The following is an 18,185-nucleotide window of genomic DNA, read 5'->3' on the forward strand; positions in this document are numbered from 1 at the left end:
CCGGAGCGCTCGGCAGCGCCAACGGGCAGCTCAGCCCCGACCCCGTCCCAGCTCGCTGCAGCCAGCACAACTCGCCCTCTTCCTGCACGGGCACCCCGCAGCGCAGAGCCGCGCCGGGCAGCCTGCGGTGCCCCGCGCCGACCTGGAACTTCGCCCGCCTCTCCCGAGGCTGCACCCCCGGGAGAAGCGGGGCTCGGGCGCTCTATGCGCGAGCCTGGCACCGCGGGGAAAGCCCCCCCGGGGCTGCCGGGCAAGGGCCCCTTCCTGCGGCATGGGGCACCCCCCGCGCTGCCCCGGCTCGGCGCTCAGCCCGGGAGCTGCAGCCCCGCGCAGGAGCCGGCAGGCGCCACAACGCCCCGCAGCCGGCAGCCAAGCCCGGGGGCCGCCACTCACCTCGCCCGGAGTTGGGTGCAGGCAGCGCCCGCCGGCGGCAAACTCTGCAGCGGGGCTCGGGCGCCTCACGGAGCCACCGTCCCCCGCGGCCTGGGCAGGCGCTTGCCCAGCGGCATCCTGCGCCGCTCCGGGCCGGAGGGGCAGCGGGCCGGCGGCGCGGGTCCGGGAGCTCGCCTCGCCCCCTGCTCCATCCACACGCGCGCCGCTGCTGCTGCTGCTGAGCTTCGCCCGGCGCCGCCCCGCGTGGCGCTGCTCAGCCCCGCGCTCCGCCCAGCCCGCCCCCGGACTGCGGGAGTCCCACCCCCGCGGGCCCGGCGGCAGGGAGCCAGCCGCCCCCGCAGGCAGCGCCAGCCTCATGCGCCGGCCCTGCGGTAAGGCTGGCCCGGGGCACGCGGACTTGGCTGCCGCACGTGCTCCTGCCCCTCCACAGCCACGGGTGACCCCAGAGCTGCCCACTCTCCTCCCCCCGAGCCTGGAGGAGGAAAGGCTCTTGTCCCCGCACAGGCGTGACCCGGGGTCGGCCTCCCTCGCTCGCCCTGCTGGAGCGGCCACCGCTGGCCTGAAGAGCGGGGCTCGCTCCAGGCTCGGCTTTTCAGCTTGCACGGTGCCCAGGGTTAACTGAGGCACCAAATGCTGCTGGGTCTTTGCAGTGCGGAGACAGGCGGGAACCAGGCCAAGCCCGCCGACACCACCTGCTGCCCTGTGGGGCAGGCTGGCAGCAAAAGAGCTTTCAGGCACTAGGGATCTGTGCCCGGATAGAGCCCGCCCCCCTGGCCGGGTCCGGGCGGCTCCACTACCTAGGCGCCGTCACTCTCCTGGCTGGGTGCTGTTACTCAGGCAAAGCGCTCTAGCCACTGCCAACAACTGTGGAATATAGTCAAAATACACCACATAAAACTATGTCTACACCGGTAGGTTCTTAAGAACCCGCAGAGCAGCCACACCGCCCGCCTGCTCTTGCACAAGAAGATTTACAGTAAAGTGTGGGAAGAGTTGCACTTGTTAGGCCCTAGAGAATTGGGCCCAGTGCAGTTATGTTAAGACAGATCAAGGAAAGAGGTTAACAAAGGTTTCTGGGTAGTCCCTGAGCAGAACTAGAGACATGGTTCAAGCAAGGAGGCGCTCCCTACATACTTGCTTGAGTTGCAGAAGTAAAATAAGTGAAAGGCTGCATTCCTATACCGGTTGTGATGGGAACAGCTAGTTTGAGAACTGATAAGGTAACTCCCTGTTTCTGTTCTCACCCTGATCTTAACGAACTGTCTCTGCCCTCTGTTGTTTTAACTCCCTGTCTCCTTGTTGTTTGGTACTTGCCTTCTAGGCTGATAAGAAAGCTGTTGACGCATTATGAATTGCTTAAGGCCATGAAGTATACGCATTAACACTAGAAGCTTCTAACTAATTAAGGGGGGCTGAGATGCTTGGGCAAATGTTTTATGACGCGACGGAACTGTCTATATAATCTTACTTGTTACTGAAATCAGGGCTGGTTCACTTGGGAGATGGGCCGCTCTCTATTGTAGTGCGCACTATTCAATAAAGAGCTTGTGATTGGATCTTGCTGGTGTTGCCTGTCTCTTTGCAGTCAGACAACGAACGGAGGCCATCCGGGTTAAAGTCCCCAACACACTCTTTTCTAACAAGTGTAAGGCCTCTTGCGCAAGAGCTCTTGAGCAAGAGGGCAGTGTGGACACATGGCAGGGGTTTCTTGCGCAAGAAAACCCTATGGCTAAAATGGCCATCAGAGAATTCTTGTGCAAAAGCACATGGCAATGTGGATGTGTTCTTGGGCGTAAGAGTTCTAGCACAAGAAACCTTGCGCAAGATGTTCTTGTGCAAGAACCCTCAGTGTAGACATAGCCCAAGTGTATTGGCATAAGTGGTCCAAGTGCCACTCCGTGGGACAGTGCACCACACCCTCTTAGGTGTGTGGGTTACACTGGGTCAGACCAATCTTCCATGTAGCCCAATATTCTGACTTCCAACAGAGGCCTGTGCCAGCTGCTTCAGAGGGAAGGAACAGAACAGGACAATTATCAAATGCCCTATCCTCTGTTGTCCATGGCGGCTTTGTCAGTCAGAGATGTAGGGCATGTCTAAACTACATCACTCTTTTGAAAGAGGGATGTAAATTAGACAGCTCAAAATTGCAAATGAAGCCAAGATTTGAATTTCCCATGCTTCATTTGCATAATGGCAGCCACACATTCTTTCAAAAACAGGTATTTCGAAAGTGAAACCACCCTCTAGACATGGTTCTTTTGGGGGGGAAAAACCCTTTTTCAAAAGATCCTGAAAACCTCACTTTTGAGGAGTACAGGATCTTTTGAAAATGGGGGGGGTGGGGGTTTCGAAAGAACCACGTCAATATCCACTGGCAGAGCCATCCCATCCATAGGACAGTTTGCAGTGGTTGCCCCCGGGTTCCACACTTTGGGGGGGTCCCCGTGGGCCCAAAGTGGCCTGAGAGATTTAGTGAGGGACTAGGCCTGCCACCACACTCAACAGCAGTGGTGGAAATGCAGGAAGTAGAGCAACCCAGCAGCCTGCTCCATTCTGCCAGCTCCCAGTCCGGTTGCTCTGCTTCACCACAGCAGGGGAAGACTGGGGATATAAAATCCTGTTTAATCAGTTAACTGCTTTGGCCAAGCTGGACCTGACACAGATGGGAGCTGCTCTGGCCAGGTGTGGGGGGCCATGTCGCTTGGGGGAATGGGTGCAATGGGGATAGGAGGGTGGCAGCAGAACAGGGCAGGCTTGGGGAATGCGGTGGAGTGGGGTTGAGCTAGGGAGGTGGAGCAGGGGCAGGAAGAGGCAGGGTCTGGGGCTGAGGGGGCATGTGCGGAACCCCACAAGTTTCTAGGGATGCCGCTGTCCCCGGCAACAAGTTCCACAGATTGTGAGGTGCATGAAGAAATACTTCCTTTGTTTTAAACCTGCTCCATATTAATTTCATTGAATGACCCCCTCACTCTTATGTTAGGGGAAGAGGTAATATTTCCTTATTCGTTTCAAAACACCATACATGATTTTATAGCCCTCTATTATATCCTTTCTTGGTTGGGCCAAAACTTTGAAAGGTCTCAATTCTGCCTTTTTCCTGTTCTACTCTACCACTATCTCTGTGCAGCAGACACAATTTTCTACACTCTGGGTGTTTTTTCTTTTTTTTCCCCTCTCTCTCTCTCTCTCTCTCTCTCTCACACAGTCTGGCAGCTGAGACAGCCACCTCAGTTCGCCTCATGTTAAGGCCAGCCCTGTATTTAAAGCAGGACTGGTCCAGACCCAGAATGGTACCCATTTCACTACAGGGGCAATGTAAAATAGCTTTGGTTAAGCCAGTGCAAAAGGCTGCCTGCGTCGTCTTAAACTGCTACAAACCTGGCTACTATCAACCTAGCTCCAGTTGATTCAGCTGCTGGAAGCGGGGACTGGACCACTTCAATTGTCCTCTTCTGTCCTCTCCCTCTGAAGCTTCTGAAACTGGCCACCGTCAGAGACAGGATACTGGGCCACAGGTCTGACCCCGTCTGGCCATTCTTACTCTCTTATGGTAAGAAGCAGGTTTAAGGGAGAGGGAGCAAACAATGATGGTCATCAGCTGGATTTTGAAACTGCCTCCCCACAATAAGAACACCTAGGAAAAAAAACTGTTAGGGAGAGGGCAGAGGAGCATTGCTGGGCCCAGGTCAGAGAAAAAGCACTAGCTTGGGAAGAACAGCACCTGAAATAAGAATGAGGGTGAGAATTACGTGTAACAATTTCTCTTCATGTATGAGGCTCAGATGGTGTTGTGTTTTGTTTTGGCTTTGTAACATACTTCGATCTGTCTGTTTTTTCACTTGCTGTCACTTAAATCATTTTCATACTTAATAAAGACATTTGCTTATCAAGCCCAGTGTAAATAATTGTCACCAGTGGTGCAGGGTGAGGCCTGTGTGACCAGAAAGTACAAGGATTGCTAAAATTTCCTTCCACTATTTTCTCTGCTCCTTCCCCCTAACTCGCTTCATTCCCTGAGATATTCAGAGGGAAAGCCCTGGAGCGGGGGGGGGGGACCTTTTTTGGGGCAGGGACCGCTGACCCACACAAAAATCAGTTGAGGGCTGCACACAAGTGAGAAACAAAAAACTCTCATTGACGTGGCCCCCAACTGAGAAGCAGAAAGACACTGTCCACTTTCCCCTCGCACACCAGAGCCTAGTGAAGCCCAGACTAGTAGATTTTGTGCACTCCAGTTCCACACGGAGCAGCAGGCTGGAGCATCAGCAGGGGCTCCCCAATACTGGAGAGGGGGAGCTCATTCTCAGGGGCCAGATCCAGGCAAATGGGGGGGTTGCATCTGGCCTCTGCATCTCCCCCCTCCCTTGCAGCCCTGGAGATTTCATTAATCCACCCTCCCCTTTACAGAAGTCATGTGCAGCCCGTTAGAGGAGAGGGTAGAGAAATGATACTATGTGACCCACCACAATCAACCTTCCCCTCCCCCCACATTAAATGTAGCTTCACATAGGCACCGTAAACAGTTTGCAATCAATCCATGGTGTGTGTGGCGGGAGCGGTGTCAGAGAAGTGTCTCTAATAAGTGGAAGGGAATCAATATGCTCAGGGACTTTACGCTGGTGGAAAAGGAGACTAAATTCACCTAATAAATTATTTGCTGCAATTTGTCCTCTCTGTTCTCCTCACAGAGCCTGGCTTCAGGGCAGATTTTAGGATCTGGATTTCAGCAAAAACCAGGCCATCCTGTAAATAAATGATTGTCTCTAGGAACTACAGCCTTGCTCCTGGATAGCCTGTGGAAACGGTCTCAGTATGTGCAACTGATTCAAAACCCAGTTAGTATAATGGCCAGATGTGACACTAGTGCTTTTTAATTTACACTTACTTGCTCAAAAGGGTCCTTTCCTGTGCAGTTCAGAATCCCTAATTCCTGATCTACTAGTACCCTCTTGTGGCAAAGAAGAGCATTTATCTACATGCAAAGCAGGGTTTTAAATCCTCTATGCAAAATATTTTTAGTAGTCTTTTAGCAAAGTTACTATTAAGAACAGCATTTCTAATGCTGGCTTCCCTTTTGCTGGCATCACATCTTTGTATGAGTGTAACACGCAGGAACAGAAGTCATTTCATTTGGATGATTGTAATGCCTAAGAGCCCTTTTCACAGACTAGTACCAGGCTGGAAAGAGACAGAACAAAAGGTACCACTGAAGATGAACAACTTTGGACAGAGAGGATGACTAAGGAAGAGATAGATGTTCCTAGTTATGTAGGAACTACACTTAAAGGTCCACTGGTTTAACTAACCATGTTGTTCTAAATTGATTTGGCTAAATTGGGGAATTGTCTGGACACAGAGGCTACGTCTACACTGGCCCCTCTTCCGGAAGGGGCATGTAAATTTCACTAGTCGTCGTAGGGAAATCCGCGGGGGATTTAAATATCCCCCGCGGCATTTAAATAAAAATGTCCGCCGCTTTTTTCCGGCTTTTAAAAAAGCCGGAAAAGAGCGTCTAGACTGGCCCCGATCCTCCGGAAAAAGTGCCCTTTTCCGGAGGCTCTTATTCTTACTTTGAATAAGAATAAGAGCCTCCGGAAAAGGGCACTTTTTCCGGAGGATCGGGGCCAGTCTAGACGCTCTTTTCCGGCTTTTTTAAAAGCCGGAAAAAAGCGGCGGACATTTTTATTTAAATGCCGCGGGGGATATTTAAATCCCCCGCGGATTTCCCTACGACGACTAGTGAAATTTACATGCCCCTTCCGGAAGAGGGGCCAGTGTAGACGTAGCCAGAGAGTGGGTTGGAAAGCCTTTAAAAGCATAATTGAGAATCGATAGGTACAACACATACAATCAGAGGACCACGGGGGCATCACAAATATTTATGCATGTAAAGGGTGCTGGAGCCCAAAAAGTTTGAGAACTAAATTGACAAATAGATTTAAACCAACTAGGGCAACCTCTTTTGTAACTAAATCAGGTTGGGAGGCAGTGTTTGCTAGTGGGCAGAGCACCGGACTAGTAATTCAGGCAGAGTTCTATTCCTGCCTGGTCTACTTCCCTACCTTTATTTCAGTGTCTGCGTCTGTAAAATGGGGATAATGCTGCTGCCTTCCTTTGAAAAAAAATCACTGGAATCAACTCCTGAAGATGACCATAAAGGTGAGTGATTATACCCTGACTGTGTTTAGACAAGGCCTAGATGACCCTGATGACTAAGATTCTGGTTGATAATGGAAATAAACAAAGTATCGAATGGAAAAAAATTAACAGCAAAGCCCAGAACTGCTGACCATCTCTGGAAAAGGTTTGGCTGCTGACAAAGGTGGCCAGATTACTAAAGCTACCACCTATCTCCGAGAAGGTGCTTTTCACCCATAGCTCCCCAAATAGCACTTGACAATGGACACCCATAGCACTTGACAATGGGCAGTAGGCTGCATACTTCATTTGAATGGGAACTTGCTGCCAGTCCAGAGCATTTTAGAAAAATTCAAACCTGCCCTCTTATGCATCACAGTAAAAATACCCTCACCTCAGCCAGCCAACCTTAAGCAGCTCATCCAAGCACAGCTAACATTTGATTTCCTATTATTTTAATGCCATGTGGGCAGCATCAGGGTTGGCTTTCAGGTCACTGATTGTCTCGCAGAAGGCCCTGTGCAAAGGAAATGTCAGTTCTGCTGCTGAACCTGTAACAATTCTAAGGAGAGGATTGCAGGGCCACTTGGCAATGCTGTCTCCAGAGTATATCACTAGTTAATTAAACTAGACATCTGAGAGCTGCTCTGTGGCCTGGGCGAAGTCTCAGCCCAGTACACAGAGTCCTGCACAAAGACCCCATGCACTGCCACTGCCACTCCAGCTAACAATATCAAACTATCACCAGTAAAAGTAACTTAAAACGTGTCTCAGCTACTGTTCTATTGAAGCCCGGGGCCCTACCAGCTCTTTAAATAGCTCCCTGATGGCTTTTGCTGTAGCTCAGCCATCTCTTGCCAGAGCTGCATACTAGGGCACACCTGCTTACTTTCACCTCTGCATACTATAGAGAATTCTCTCACACACCCACCCACCCACCCCGAGAGCTGGTCGACACCAGCTTGACACAGACACACACAAGGGGACAAATCCAGTGGGAAGTTTTGCACAGATGGTCTCAGGTTTTGCAATTCTTCTTTGGTGACTTAAAAAGACTCAGGAGCTGTGCAGGCCTTAGGATACAGGGAACCACTGAGGCTAGGGAACCCCAGCTTAATCCTTGTTTACTTTCCTTCTCTGAAGTCCTGGATGGGAACAGGTCTCACACAGACACAACACTTCCAAGATCGGCACCCTGCATCCATCCTGCTCCTGGGAAAACTCATTCCTAGCCCCTTTGTTTCTCCTTGATCAGTTAAGTAGAGATCAGATTTGAAAGCTCAAACTGGAGCAGAGTAAGAGTGAATGGCCCCGTGGAGAAGGTGGATGGAAGCCAAACTTGAATGGTAGGGTGAAGATAGTGTGCTTTACAGAATGCACTCTTGTAGGAGTTGCCTTCCTTGGTCTTGCATATCCTCAGCATCCCACAGGGTTGGGACCACCTTCTAGGATCACCTTCATGTCTAAGAGCAAAAGTAAGCCACACACAGTAGAGTCTAGTCCCTTCATAATCCTGCCTTTGGTGGCTAGAACTAAGTCAGGGCAGTTGTTCTCCGTGGCAACTCACTATTTAGGGGGTGGGAGATGGGTGTGTACTTACTGCAAGTGCATGCTAATTCCTCTCCCCCCACCCTCTGTATAGAGTGGGATTCCTGATGCCTTCTCATATGACAGTATCCAGATCTGTGGTGAAAAGCAATTTCTTTACCTTCCCTCACTATGTAGTCAGGATGATCACTCGTCGGGATGCAGCAGGATACACTGTAGGCAGGCATAAGGAATAAACTAAGGACTGGACTTAATTGGTCTTCCAGTTCTTGGATTCCAAACAGCTTCAGACACAAGTGCTCCTCCTGGGCTGCAATTAACCGGAACAGAAGTATCAGGGCAGCCGGTAGATTAAAACTAAAGCAGGGGTGGGGAACCTCAGGGAAAGCAGCACTGGTGGTGGGATTGCATTGTCATGCAGGTGTGGGATGCAGAGCAGGGCTGCAGAAATTTGGAACGTGTAAAGCAACTTTCTTGGCGCTGTCTGTGGAGCCAATCCCCGACGTGTGACACGAGGACACCGCAATGAGAGCTGCCCTCTCGGATGAGAAGCGTGTGGCAATTGCTGAGGGAAGCTGGCGACTCCCAATTGCTACTGGTCAATTGCAAATCAGCGTGGAGCAGGGAAGCCTGTCAGTGGAGTTGTACTGCTGCCAGTGCACAGGGCAATACATCACATTCTGCTACAGAGGGCCAGGACTCTAGCAAATGTACATGATACAGCGGCTGGCTTTGAGGACATGGGATTTCCCAACTGCGGGGGGAGGGGGCAATCAGTGTGCACGCATTCCGATTTTAGCCCACCTTACTGAGTACATCAATAGGGACACTTCTTGATGGTGCTGCAGGTGCTTCTGAATCACTGGGCATTTCACAGACAGCAATGCGGGATGGTCTGGAAAGGTGCATGATGCCTGCATCTTCAGAAACACTGACCTGTACAGAAAGCTGCAGGCGGGGACTTCCTTTCCAGAGCACAAGATTACAGTGGGAGACATGGAAATGCCCATAGTGATCCTGGCAGATCCGGCTTACCCCTTGCAGCCTAGACTCATGAAACCGTACAAGGGGAACTTGGCCAGCAGTGAGGAGCGTTTTAACAAGAGGCTGAGCAAGTGTCACATAGTGGTTGAATGCACCTTTGGGAGATTGAAGGTGACATGGAGGTGTGTCTGTGGTAGGCAACACCTCAATGAGGACACTTCCCATGGTTATCGTGGCTTGTTGCACATTGCATGTAAGTGTGAAATGAGGGGTAGAGCACTTCAGCACAGCGCTTGGCTGCAGAGTTTGAGCAGCCAGACACTAGAGCTGTCAGAGGAGCTCAAAAGGCTGCTGTTAACATCAGGAAGGCTTTGAGGGTGCACTTTGAAAATGAGGGGTGCTGGAATAAACCTCTAACAGTTGTTTCCATGCAGCACCTTCCCCACCCCATGTAGCACGTGTCTGGGAACATGCCTTTAATACTCAGGATGCCAACCTGCAGTTGACTAAATGATTAACCAATAAGTCTGGGCTTATGACTTAATCCTACCTATCAACTACATGCACTCCCTCCCCGCTTGCTACCTCTATATCAGAGACAGCAGGAGATGGGGGAAGGCAGGAGCCGGTGCCCCTGGACAGTCAGCTTTTAAGTTGGCTCCCCACAAGCACCGGATCCCACGGAGCCACCTGTTCCATCCCCTCCTTCCTCGGGCTCATCACAGAGAGGGTATGTCTACACTACCCTCCTAGTTCGAACTAGGAGGGTAATGTATGCATACCGCACTTGCTAATGAAGCCCGGGATTTGAATTTCCCGGGCTTCATTAGCATAAGCGGGGAGCCGCCATTTTTAAATCCCCGCTGCTTCGAACCCCGTGTAGCGCGGCTACACGGGGCTCGAACTAGGTAGTTCGGACTAGGGTGCCTATTCCGAACTACCGGTACACCTCGTTTCACGAGGAGTACCGGTAGTTCGGAATAGGACCCTAGTCCGAACTACCTAGTTCGAGCCCCGTGTAGCCGCGCTACACGGGGTTCGAAGCAGCGGGGATTTAAAAATGGCGGCTCCCCGCTTATGCTAATGAAGCCCGGGAAATTCAAATCCCGGGCTTCATTAGCAAGTGCGGTATGCATACATTACCCCGCTAGTTCGAACTAGCGGGGTAGTGTAGACATACCCAGAAAGACTACTCTGTGGGATGCCAGTGCAACTCCTGTCTGGCTCCCTGCACAGACCAGCTCCTGCCTCCCTGCACTGCTGCCTCTGATAGAGGCTATCAAATAGTCGTGTAACCACTAACATTTCACATGGTTACACTATTATTCAATTAATCAACATCTAACATCCCTATTTAATACCTAACCCCTGGGATGGCAGTGACTAGTCTGAGACATTGTTAAACAGTAACTCAAATCATAGAACTGTTATAGAAGTGCGCCTTTGTTCGTCACAAAATGGTGCCCTGAAACACAAAGCATCCCTGAGAAGTGCTGGCAAAGAGTTACAACTCACAAATGTATATATGTCTAGTTATCCTAATTAAAGAGATAGACTGCCTGGGAAAATGAGGACTCCCAGAGAGGGAAAAGAAATGGGAGGGAAGAGAGTATTGGACACAGAATTTTGAATCTGCTGGGAGGGGACCAGTGATCAGTGTTTGCCCAGTGTGCTGCTTCACAATGCCCTTCAGGATCTCAGTCTGTTATTCCAGGACTCTGACCGTGTCTTCTGTGGCTTGCCAGGCAAAGGCCTGGCTGTCCTTGTGGCTCCTCAGCTTCCTAAGCATTACTCCTGATGCCTGCACTCACCTGCTGATTGACTTAACACTTGGTGAACCCAATCCTCCTGGTTTTTTCCTAGGACATTTCCTTATCCGTTGCCATTTCTCTGACCTAGCGCACGGAGAGGCTGCCAGTCGCTTTCAGCATAAAGCAGAAAAGGAAGGCTGTTTATATAGACGCCTACATTGTAACATTTCACTTACAAATCCCTTTTCCAACATTGCCACTCACTGTCCCATTGACCCTTGCAAGGGACATCTTGGCAAGCACTGTGATCATGGAGAGCGAGGCGGTGGGAGTGGCGGGCCGCTGTGCATGTGGGCAAAAATTCCAACCGGGGCTAGAAGATTCCCTTTGCAGAAATATAGCTGATTATGCCGCACTTCTCCACAGGCAGGCATCACCTTGGCAGACATCTCTCGGCTCTGGGTGAGCAAGGAAACGAAGGCATGACTGCTCCAGGCTTGTGGCTTTCATCTTGCTCCACATGCTGCCCACCTCGGTTCTGCTTTGGTTCCTGCACCAGATTGATGAACGGTACTGGACAGTGTCCCACAATGCAGGAGGGGAGAAAGCTGCTCTGCCATGGAGTCGGTGGCAGAAAATATAAGTATCCAGAAAAGTTCCAAAAGACTCTCCCAGCAGGATTCCATTGAGATCAGGACATCAACATGCTGCTCGGCTGTATCGATTAGCTACCAAGAGATACATGCAGCTCGCAAACACAGGCAGCCTCCCACTTTCCATGCCCTCAGCCCTGCACTCCACAAGCAGGGAATGTGACTCCGGCATCTCATCCTCCTGATCCCTGGAAAGCAGTTGTTCAAACTGGCTATGTCTGTCAGCAGTGGAGAACAGTTCCTGGCTGCCAGAAGCACTTGGTGACTCAGGGAGAGAGGTTCTGGTCCCTGCCTACTTCAACCTCCTCATCTACAATTTCATTCTCCAGGATAGGCCCTCTGTGTCTGTCCTGCCTCCTTGCCCTACAAAGTATCCCTGAGGCTCTTGGCGGTGGAGTCAGGGATCATCACCAAGGAGAGCATCCAGATCTTTATAGTAACACATCTTCAGTGAAGCACTGGAGCATCTGTTGGCTTCACAGGACTTATAATAGAGTTCTTTCCATTTTCTAATCTTCACTGCAGCACGTCCCACTCATACCCTTTTTCACACAAGGATTAAGAAATGTGCTCATACGTGTCCCAGTTTCTATGGGTCACTCTCAGCTGGGACTGGATAGACTCCTCTCCCCATACACTGATTGGATCCAGCAGCTCCGCAGCAGTCCAAGTGAGGGAAAAGTTTGGTGCGATAGCCAGGCATGGGCACCTGGGAAGACACCAGGGCTACGTCTACACTGGCATGATTTTCCGGAAAAGCGTCCTGCCAATCTAGACGCGCTTTTCCGGAAATGCTTTTAACGGAAAACTTTTCCGTTAAAAGCATTTCCGGAAAAGCGCGTCTAGATTGGCAGGACGCTTTTCCGGAAAAGCACTTTTTCCGGAAAAGCGTCCATGGCCAATCTAGACGCGCTTTTCCGCAAAAAGCCCTGATCGCCATTTTCGTGATCGGGGCTTTTTTGCGTAAAACACTACTGTGCTGTCTACACTGGCCCTTTTGTGCAAAAGTCTTTCGGAAAAAGACTTTTGCCCGAACGGGAGCAGCATAGTATTTCCGGAAAAATCACTGACGATCTTACATGAGCTCGTCAGTGCTTTTCCGGAAATTCAAGCGGCCAGTCTAGACACAGCCCAGGAGACTACTGAACACTGAGCCAGCCGGGGAGGGTTGGGGGTCCAGGTGCTCAGGCAGCAGGAAATGGGATTTAAATATTGCGGAGCTTGAAAACGGGCTGGGCAGGTAGATGGTCACCTGACTGCAGGGCAGCCATATCCAAACTCATGATCAGTGAGGCTGCCTGGGAATTGTGGGCCACTTCTTGAGAGTGGCCAAAATCAGCGATGCCTCGATCTGCCTGCAATGCACGTTTGGCTAGCCAGGGAGGGGGAAAAAAAAAGTCCCAGCAGGGGGCCTGAAGACCTGGTGCGTCTCGTCACACTGCCTGTATGAACAGGCCACAGAATTTTACCTAGTTACTCCTATAGGGAGTGAATAGTTTGACTAAAGTGTATCTCCCAGAAAGGACTTCAAGTCTTGATTGGAAGGCTTCTGAAAATGGAGAATCCACCACTCTTCCATGGTTTATCACGCTGTTGGATGTGTCCGCTCTAATGTGACCATGTCTATGAGCCTGCTGCAAAGCTTTAATTCAATGGCTGGAAGGCTGGGGAAGAGGGAGCTATTGGGCACTGAAAGGAAAGCACAAGGAAGAACAAGGCATCAAAGATCTTTAAGAACTGGGAGTTCCAAGGGCCCCATCTTGAGGCGCCAACAGCCAGCAATGAGAACACTAGCAGATGGGACCTCTAGAGGAAGCTATTTGTGCCACACATCCCAACCTTGCAGAGTCCCACAGGTACTTAGTCCACTTCGCTGTAGTCTTGGGGAATGGGAAGAAACCCCCGATTCTCTAAGTTTCTAATGGTAAATGGGAAACTCTTGGCAGTACTGCCAGTAGTGTCCACTTCCCAGCTTGCACATCATTCAATAACATGGGCTCAACATGTTTTGCACAACCACCCAGCCTTGCTGTTACTCACCTGCATTTTTTCCCTTCTGGAGACAGCATCTGGTCCTAGATACCTGATTTCCAGGGCAAGCCACAGTGAATCATTAGACAAAGGAAAAAACACATATGTAGGTTCTCAGAGGATATCAAAGTTCTACAAGGGACCATCAGACTAAGTTATGGGATAAGATGGGGATGTATAAAGGCAGTGGAGGTAGGTTTTTCCCTCCTCATCTCCATAGGGGCAACCAGCCTTTCTTATTTCATGTCCCACTTCGCTTTAGTGGACTTCTCAGAAGGGCCTAGCACCTCTCCTTCCCTCTACATGCCAGCTCCTTTGCAGCTGGGCAGGTGGAGCAGCAGCAGAGCATGAGTGGTACGCGGTCTGCCTGCCCCGGCAGCACCATACTTGTCGCACTGCTGCCTGCCTGCATGCTTCAGGGGTATAGCCGCTTACTTTATCAGGGATTCCTAAAACCAAGTTAGACTTCCTAGCCAGAGCTCACCAACAGTGCAAAATGTCCCCCAAGGGAAGCAATACGAAAATGAAATAATTTTAGCAAGCTTAAAGTAACGCAGGTTGTTTCACCTTGTGATTAAAATCTTTTAAGTCAGAGCCCTTTCATTCAATGTTAGTTACCTTTCAGGGAAGGTGAGGGACTGCCATACTGAATGAAGTGTGACCAAGAACATCAGTTTATGCTAAGCACCACTTGTCCAAAATCCAGTTACATGCAGCAGTAAATCTAATGGCACTTTTTGCTGAAACAAATGCACAAGACGTGTTTGTATTTGGACATTAGGAAAAACTTCCTAAGGGACAGGCAATTTATTTCAGAGTTTAACCACCCTAGGGAGGCCATAGACTCTCCATCACTGGAGATACTTATGAGCAGGCTGGATAGATATCTACCAAAGATGGTCTAGACAGTGCTGGGTCCTGCCATGAGGGCAGGGGACTGGACTTGATGACCTCTTGCAGGTCCCTTCCAGTTCTAGTGTTCTATGATTCTATGTCCTATTAGCTATACAACTGCATAGCGAGAGTGAAAGTAAAACACAGACAGGTTGTACCAAGAATACACCAGCAAACATTTTATTTGTTCAGTTATCCAGCCTGTAACTTTAAAAGCTCTACGTTTAAGTTAACGTAGATAGACACCAATTAATGTTTTGACTAGTACACCAGCTTCAGAATTAGGAAGTGGGTATTTTCCATAATTCCTTCAACTTTGCATATCAAAGTCCTTGGGGAAAAAAAGAATAAAATGCCAACTTCACCCCACTCCACCTGCCAGAATCATGAAAAGGAAACAGGAATGTTTATGCACTCAAAGACAAGTTAGAAAAGGGACAATGGTGTGACCAAGCACAAACACTGAATGAAAAGATACACATCTGAGCCTGGCACACCTAGGACCACACTACCACATGTACACTAATATTACCCACTAAAAGTCAGTTAGCTGTTAAGACTGGTATGGATACATTTGAATGTGTAAAAATATTACTCGGGGTGGAAAAAGTTTTACAAATACATGATCTGCTCAACTCAGCATTTATCCATTTAAGAATCTGTTAACATCTAGTTACACAGCCATAGCATTCATCACATGACAGCAGATAAATCCTAGAGTTTGACAGCAGCTGAGAAAGGGCTCACAACAGTACATTATGCACAATCAAGGAAGCAGCCTCATCTGACCCCTCATACTGATCAACCTCCCCTCAATGTACCGCTCACCATCATGAAGGGCAGTCTCTGTATTCCACCGACCCTGCCTCCTTTGCCCGTAGATTCTGCTTCATTTGTTGCACTTTTTAGGTGCACACACTGGAGAATTTTCCAAGTAGATTCTACTCTGCGCAGTGTTTAAAAGTATATTACCATCAACATGGGAGAGAGACACATTTTGCTTGTCATTCAAGTATGAGCCCAAAATGGGTCCAAGATTTGTGCTTCGCTGCAGACAGAAGCTTTAGCTTGAGCGTCTTCAGCTACCATTGAAAGTTTGAGAGCAAAGCTGTTTAAATTCAGACTTTTCACTCTGTTTTTGTATTTATATTATTTTCTTGATAAATAAGCTTCTCTTAAAAGTAGTGTTTAATATGATTAGTAAGCGGCTATATTTTTAGAGTAAAAATGATGTGGTTAAAGTTCTCAGTTACATTAGAGGCCTGTGTCCAGGACAATAAGGGACAAACTGATGTTGTACTGTGATTAATACATTTTAGGAGCAGCCACATTAGAAATGAACACCAATTTTCCAATTCTGTTCTGAGACATAGTATTGCTGGCAACAGTAGGTATATGCAGCACCATCACTCAGGAAAGGGCCACAAGTGATCAAGGTAGCCTGATTCTTTTGTCAGTTAGGACAGCAAATGTTTGGTGTCGTTTATTGTGCAAGTGGTTTGCAGAATGCACATTTCCCAGTCCACTTACAGTTACTAGACCATCACCCTTAGAACTGGAAGGAACAGGACAGCTCTGAAAGATGGCAGAACTTTACCTGCCTTCACAGCGGAAACCAAGAGTGCAGCTCTCTTGGCAAGCTCTGAAAAATAATGCAGGTAACTTAAGACCTTGATGGAATTAAGTTTTCTGTTTGTAATACACTTTACTCCATTAGGTAACGAAAGGAGGTTAACATTCTGATCTAAACTTCGATTATGTTGAGAGATGACCTGGATAAAAAAGAACCAGCAGGAGGGGTTTTCTATATAATCAGTGCTATGATGTAGTACAAAACAGTCATAGGTTGCATCATGGTAATGCAAATTAGCTTTGAGAAAGGCAGCAAACCCCAGCATTACAGGGGCTGTAACAATGGTATACTGAATATATGCTGTGCAAGTTATGCAATTTGTTCACACACTCCAGTCACATCACCAAGTTCATCTTGCTGCTGTCCCTAAACTTTTACTAATAGGTGGATGAAACTAACGTTACATAATTACTTCACAGCTCAAGGTAGTTTCAGCAGAAATACAAAACTGTTCAGTGCCATGTATATTTAGTCCACACAATGAGTGTTCCTCATGCCCCACAAACCAGTGTTAAAACTGAAATATCATGAAGCATTGGAAATAGAATCACTGGATTCCCTTTGCATTTAGTTTTAAAACTCCTCTAAATCCTTGATTTTGCAAGGAAGAGACACATTCATAACACACATGCAAAGATCCCTTCTTTTTCAGTAGTGTAGGTTCTGACTTCTGTCAATTGTAGTCTTTCTCCACCTTTCTCCATGGTGACATCTTTCCCCAGAAGATTTTCAGATTTGGGTAAACAATGGAAGCTTTTTCGGTAGAATAAGGTTGACAGGCAACTCAAACAAGCTGATTTTTACAGGTTATTCTTTTAGCACTTAGTCTGTTGCTGGGATTAAAAATTTTCTCTCCCTCAGTTTGTTCCCATTTTGTTCATCTGGTACTGGAGAATGTCCATCACCATTGCTTACACATTTGTCCTTTTCATATTTGTGCTCTTGCTTTTGTCGTCTGATCTCCTTATACCGCAAGGTAATATCACTAAAAACAAAACAAAATTGTGTGTGTTGAGTTAAACAATCATTTCAGTTTAGATTTACAATACAAATAACTGGACAAATACATCCTGGTATCATGACGACACAGATAATTTGGCTCATTTTGATTAAACTACAGCACTAAGTTTCTAAGGACTTCCTTTATTCTGTAAGGGCAGGGATTCAGTTGATAAAGAGTTTAACAACATTTATTGCTAGTTCTTACAAATTGCTATCACCTGTCCAGAAGCATAATGAATACAGGCTGCATTCTGTAAAACTGTAAAGGGGCAGCTGCCATGTAAGACCTGATGCACAGGCTGGTCTCATTCCTTTGACCACATGCACTGACTGGTAGAGTATGTTGGGATATGTAAAATGAGTAGGGGTTTAGGATAGGGGTAAGGAGTTCAGCCACAGTAGGCATTACCCTTGAACATGCTATTTCCCTTCATTTTTGCAGCCTAGAAAAATAGATAAGCATGCAACTGCTCTTCTTTGTTGTGTCTTTTACCTACACTCATTGGCTCCATATAAATACTTCAGGGTTACTTTTCTTGTAATCTCTGTAACCTGCTGTGACGTAGTGTGGGTACCTTGCTGGTTGCTTTGCTGGGTGGTGGGCTATGGATGACCTCCGTTGGCTGCTGTCTGTAGCACGGCCCAGCAGGGCAGGGGATGAGTCATGCAAGGGGCTCTGAACCTGTCCAACCAGTTACCTCCCGGGGAGCGGAACAAAAGAAGTAGGGCGAGGTCAGCCCTGGCTGGGGGGGCAGGGCTGGAAGAGACGGGGAGTCTTCCTGGCTGGGATCATGAAGGAGGCAGCCTAGGGAAGGGTCTGGAATTTAGGGGACCAGTCTTCCCCATCTCTAGGGGAGCTGAGGCATCCTAAGCCTGCCTTGTAACCAGATTACATCGATGCTGTGCTGTATCCTGGAGAAGCAATAAACTCCCTCTATTCTACTGGCTGGTGGAGTCTGTCACACTCAAATAGTGCCCAAACTGAGCAAATGTCATTAGATTGTGCGCCAGGGAATTAGGGGAAACTGAGCCAGGATAGCAGCAAAATAGCACAGTTCTTATAACTAGGAATGTAAAAGGTTAACTGGTAAAGCCTCATCCTTAATGGGTGAGGGTTACCTGTTCCAGTTAACTGCTAGAGGCTGGAGCAGCTCT

General features: G+C 48.7%; 2 protein-coding genes across 4 annotated transcripts in view; both read right to left on the reverse strand.

The window, feature by feature from the left end:
* Positions 1–850, reverse strand: part of SYT12 (synaptotagmin 12) — a 50,420-nt gene extending 49,570 nt beyond the window's left edge. Inside the window, exon 1 of one of the 2 annotated variants that reach the window (XM_075928338.1) lies at positions 394–850. The gene's annotated coding sequence lies outside the window, so the exon portion shown is untranslated. The remainder of the gene's footprint in view (positions 1–393) is intronic. The other variant, XM_075928339.1, reaches the window with a different exon arrangement.
* A 13,697-nt stretch (positions 851–14,547) lies between these two features.
* The window catches only part of PTDSS2 (phosphatidylserine synthase 2), a 61,904-nt gene continuing 58,266 nt past the window's right edge, over positions 14,548–18,185 (reverse strand). For both annotated transcript variants that reach the window (XM_075928340.1, XM_006131647.4), the window contains exon 12: positions 14,548–17,013. In XM_075928340.1, coding sequence (XP_075784455.1) covers positions 16,851–17,013 — 163 coding nt within the window. In that variant the 3' untranslated portion in view covers positions 14,548–16,850. The remainder of the gene's footprint in view (positions 17,014–18,185) is intronic.

The sequence above is a fragment of the Pelodiscus sinensis genome, chromosome 4 (assembly GCF_049634645.1).
Source record: "Pelodiscus sinensis isolate JC-2024 chromosome 4, ASM4963464v1, whole genome shotgun sequence".
NCBI lineage: Eukaryota > Metazoa > Chordata > Testudines > Trionychidae > Pelodiscus > Pelodiscus sinensis.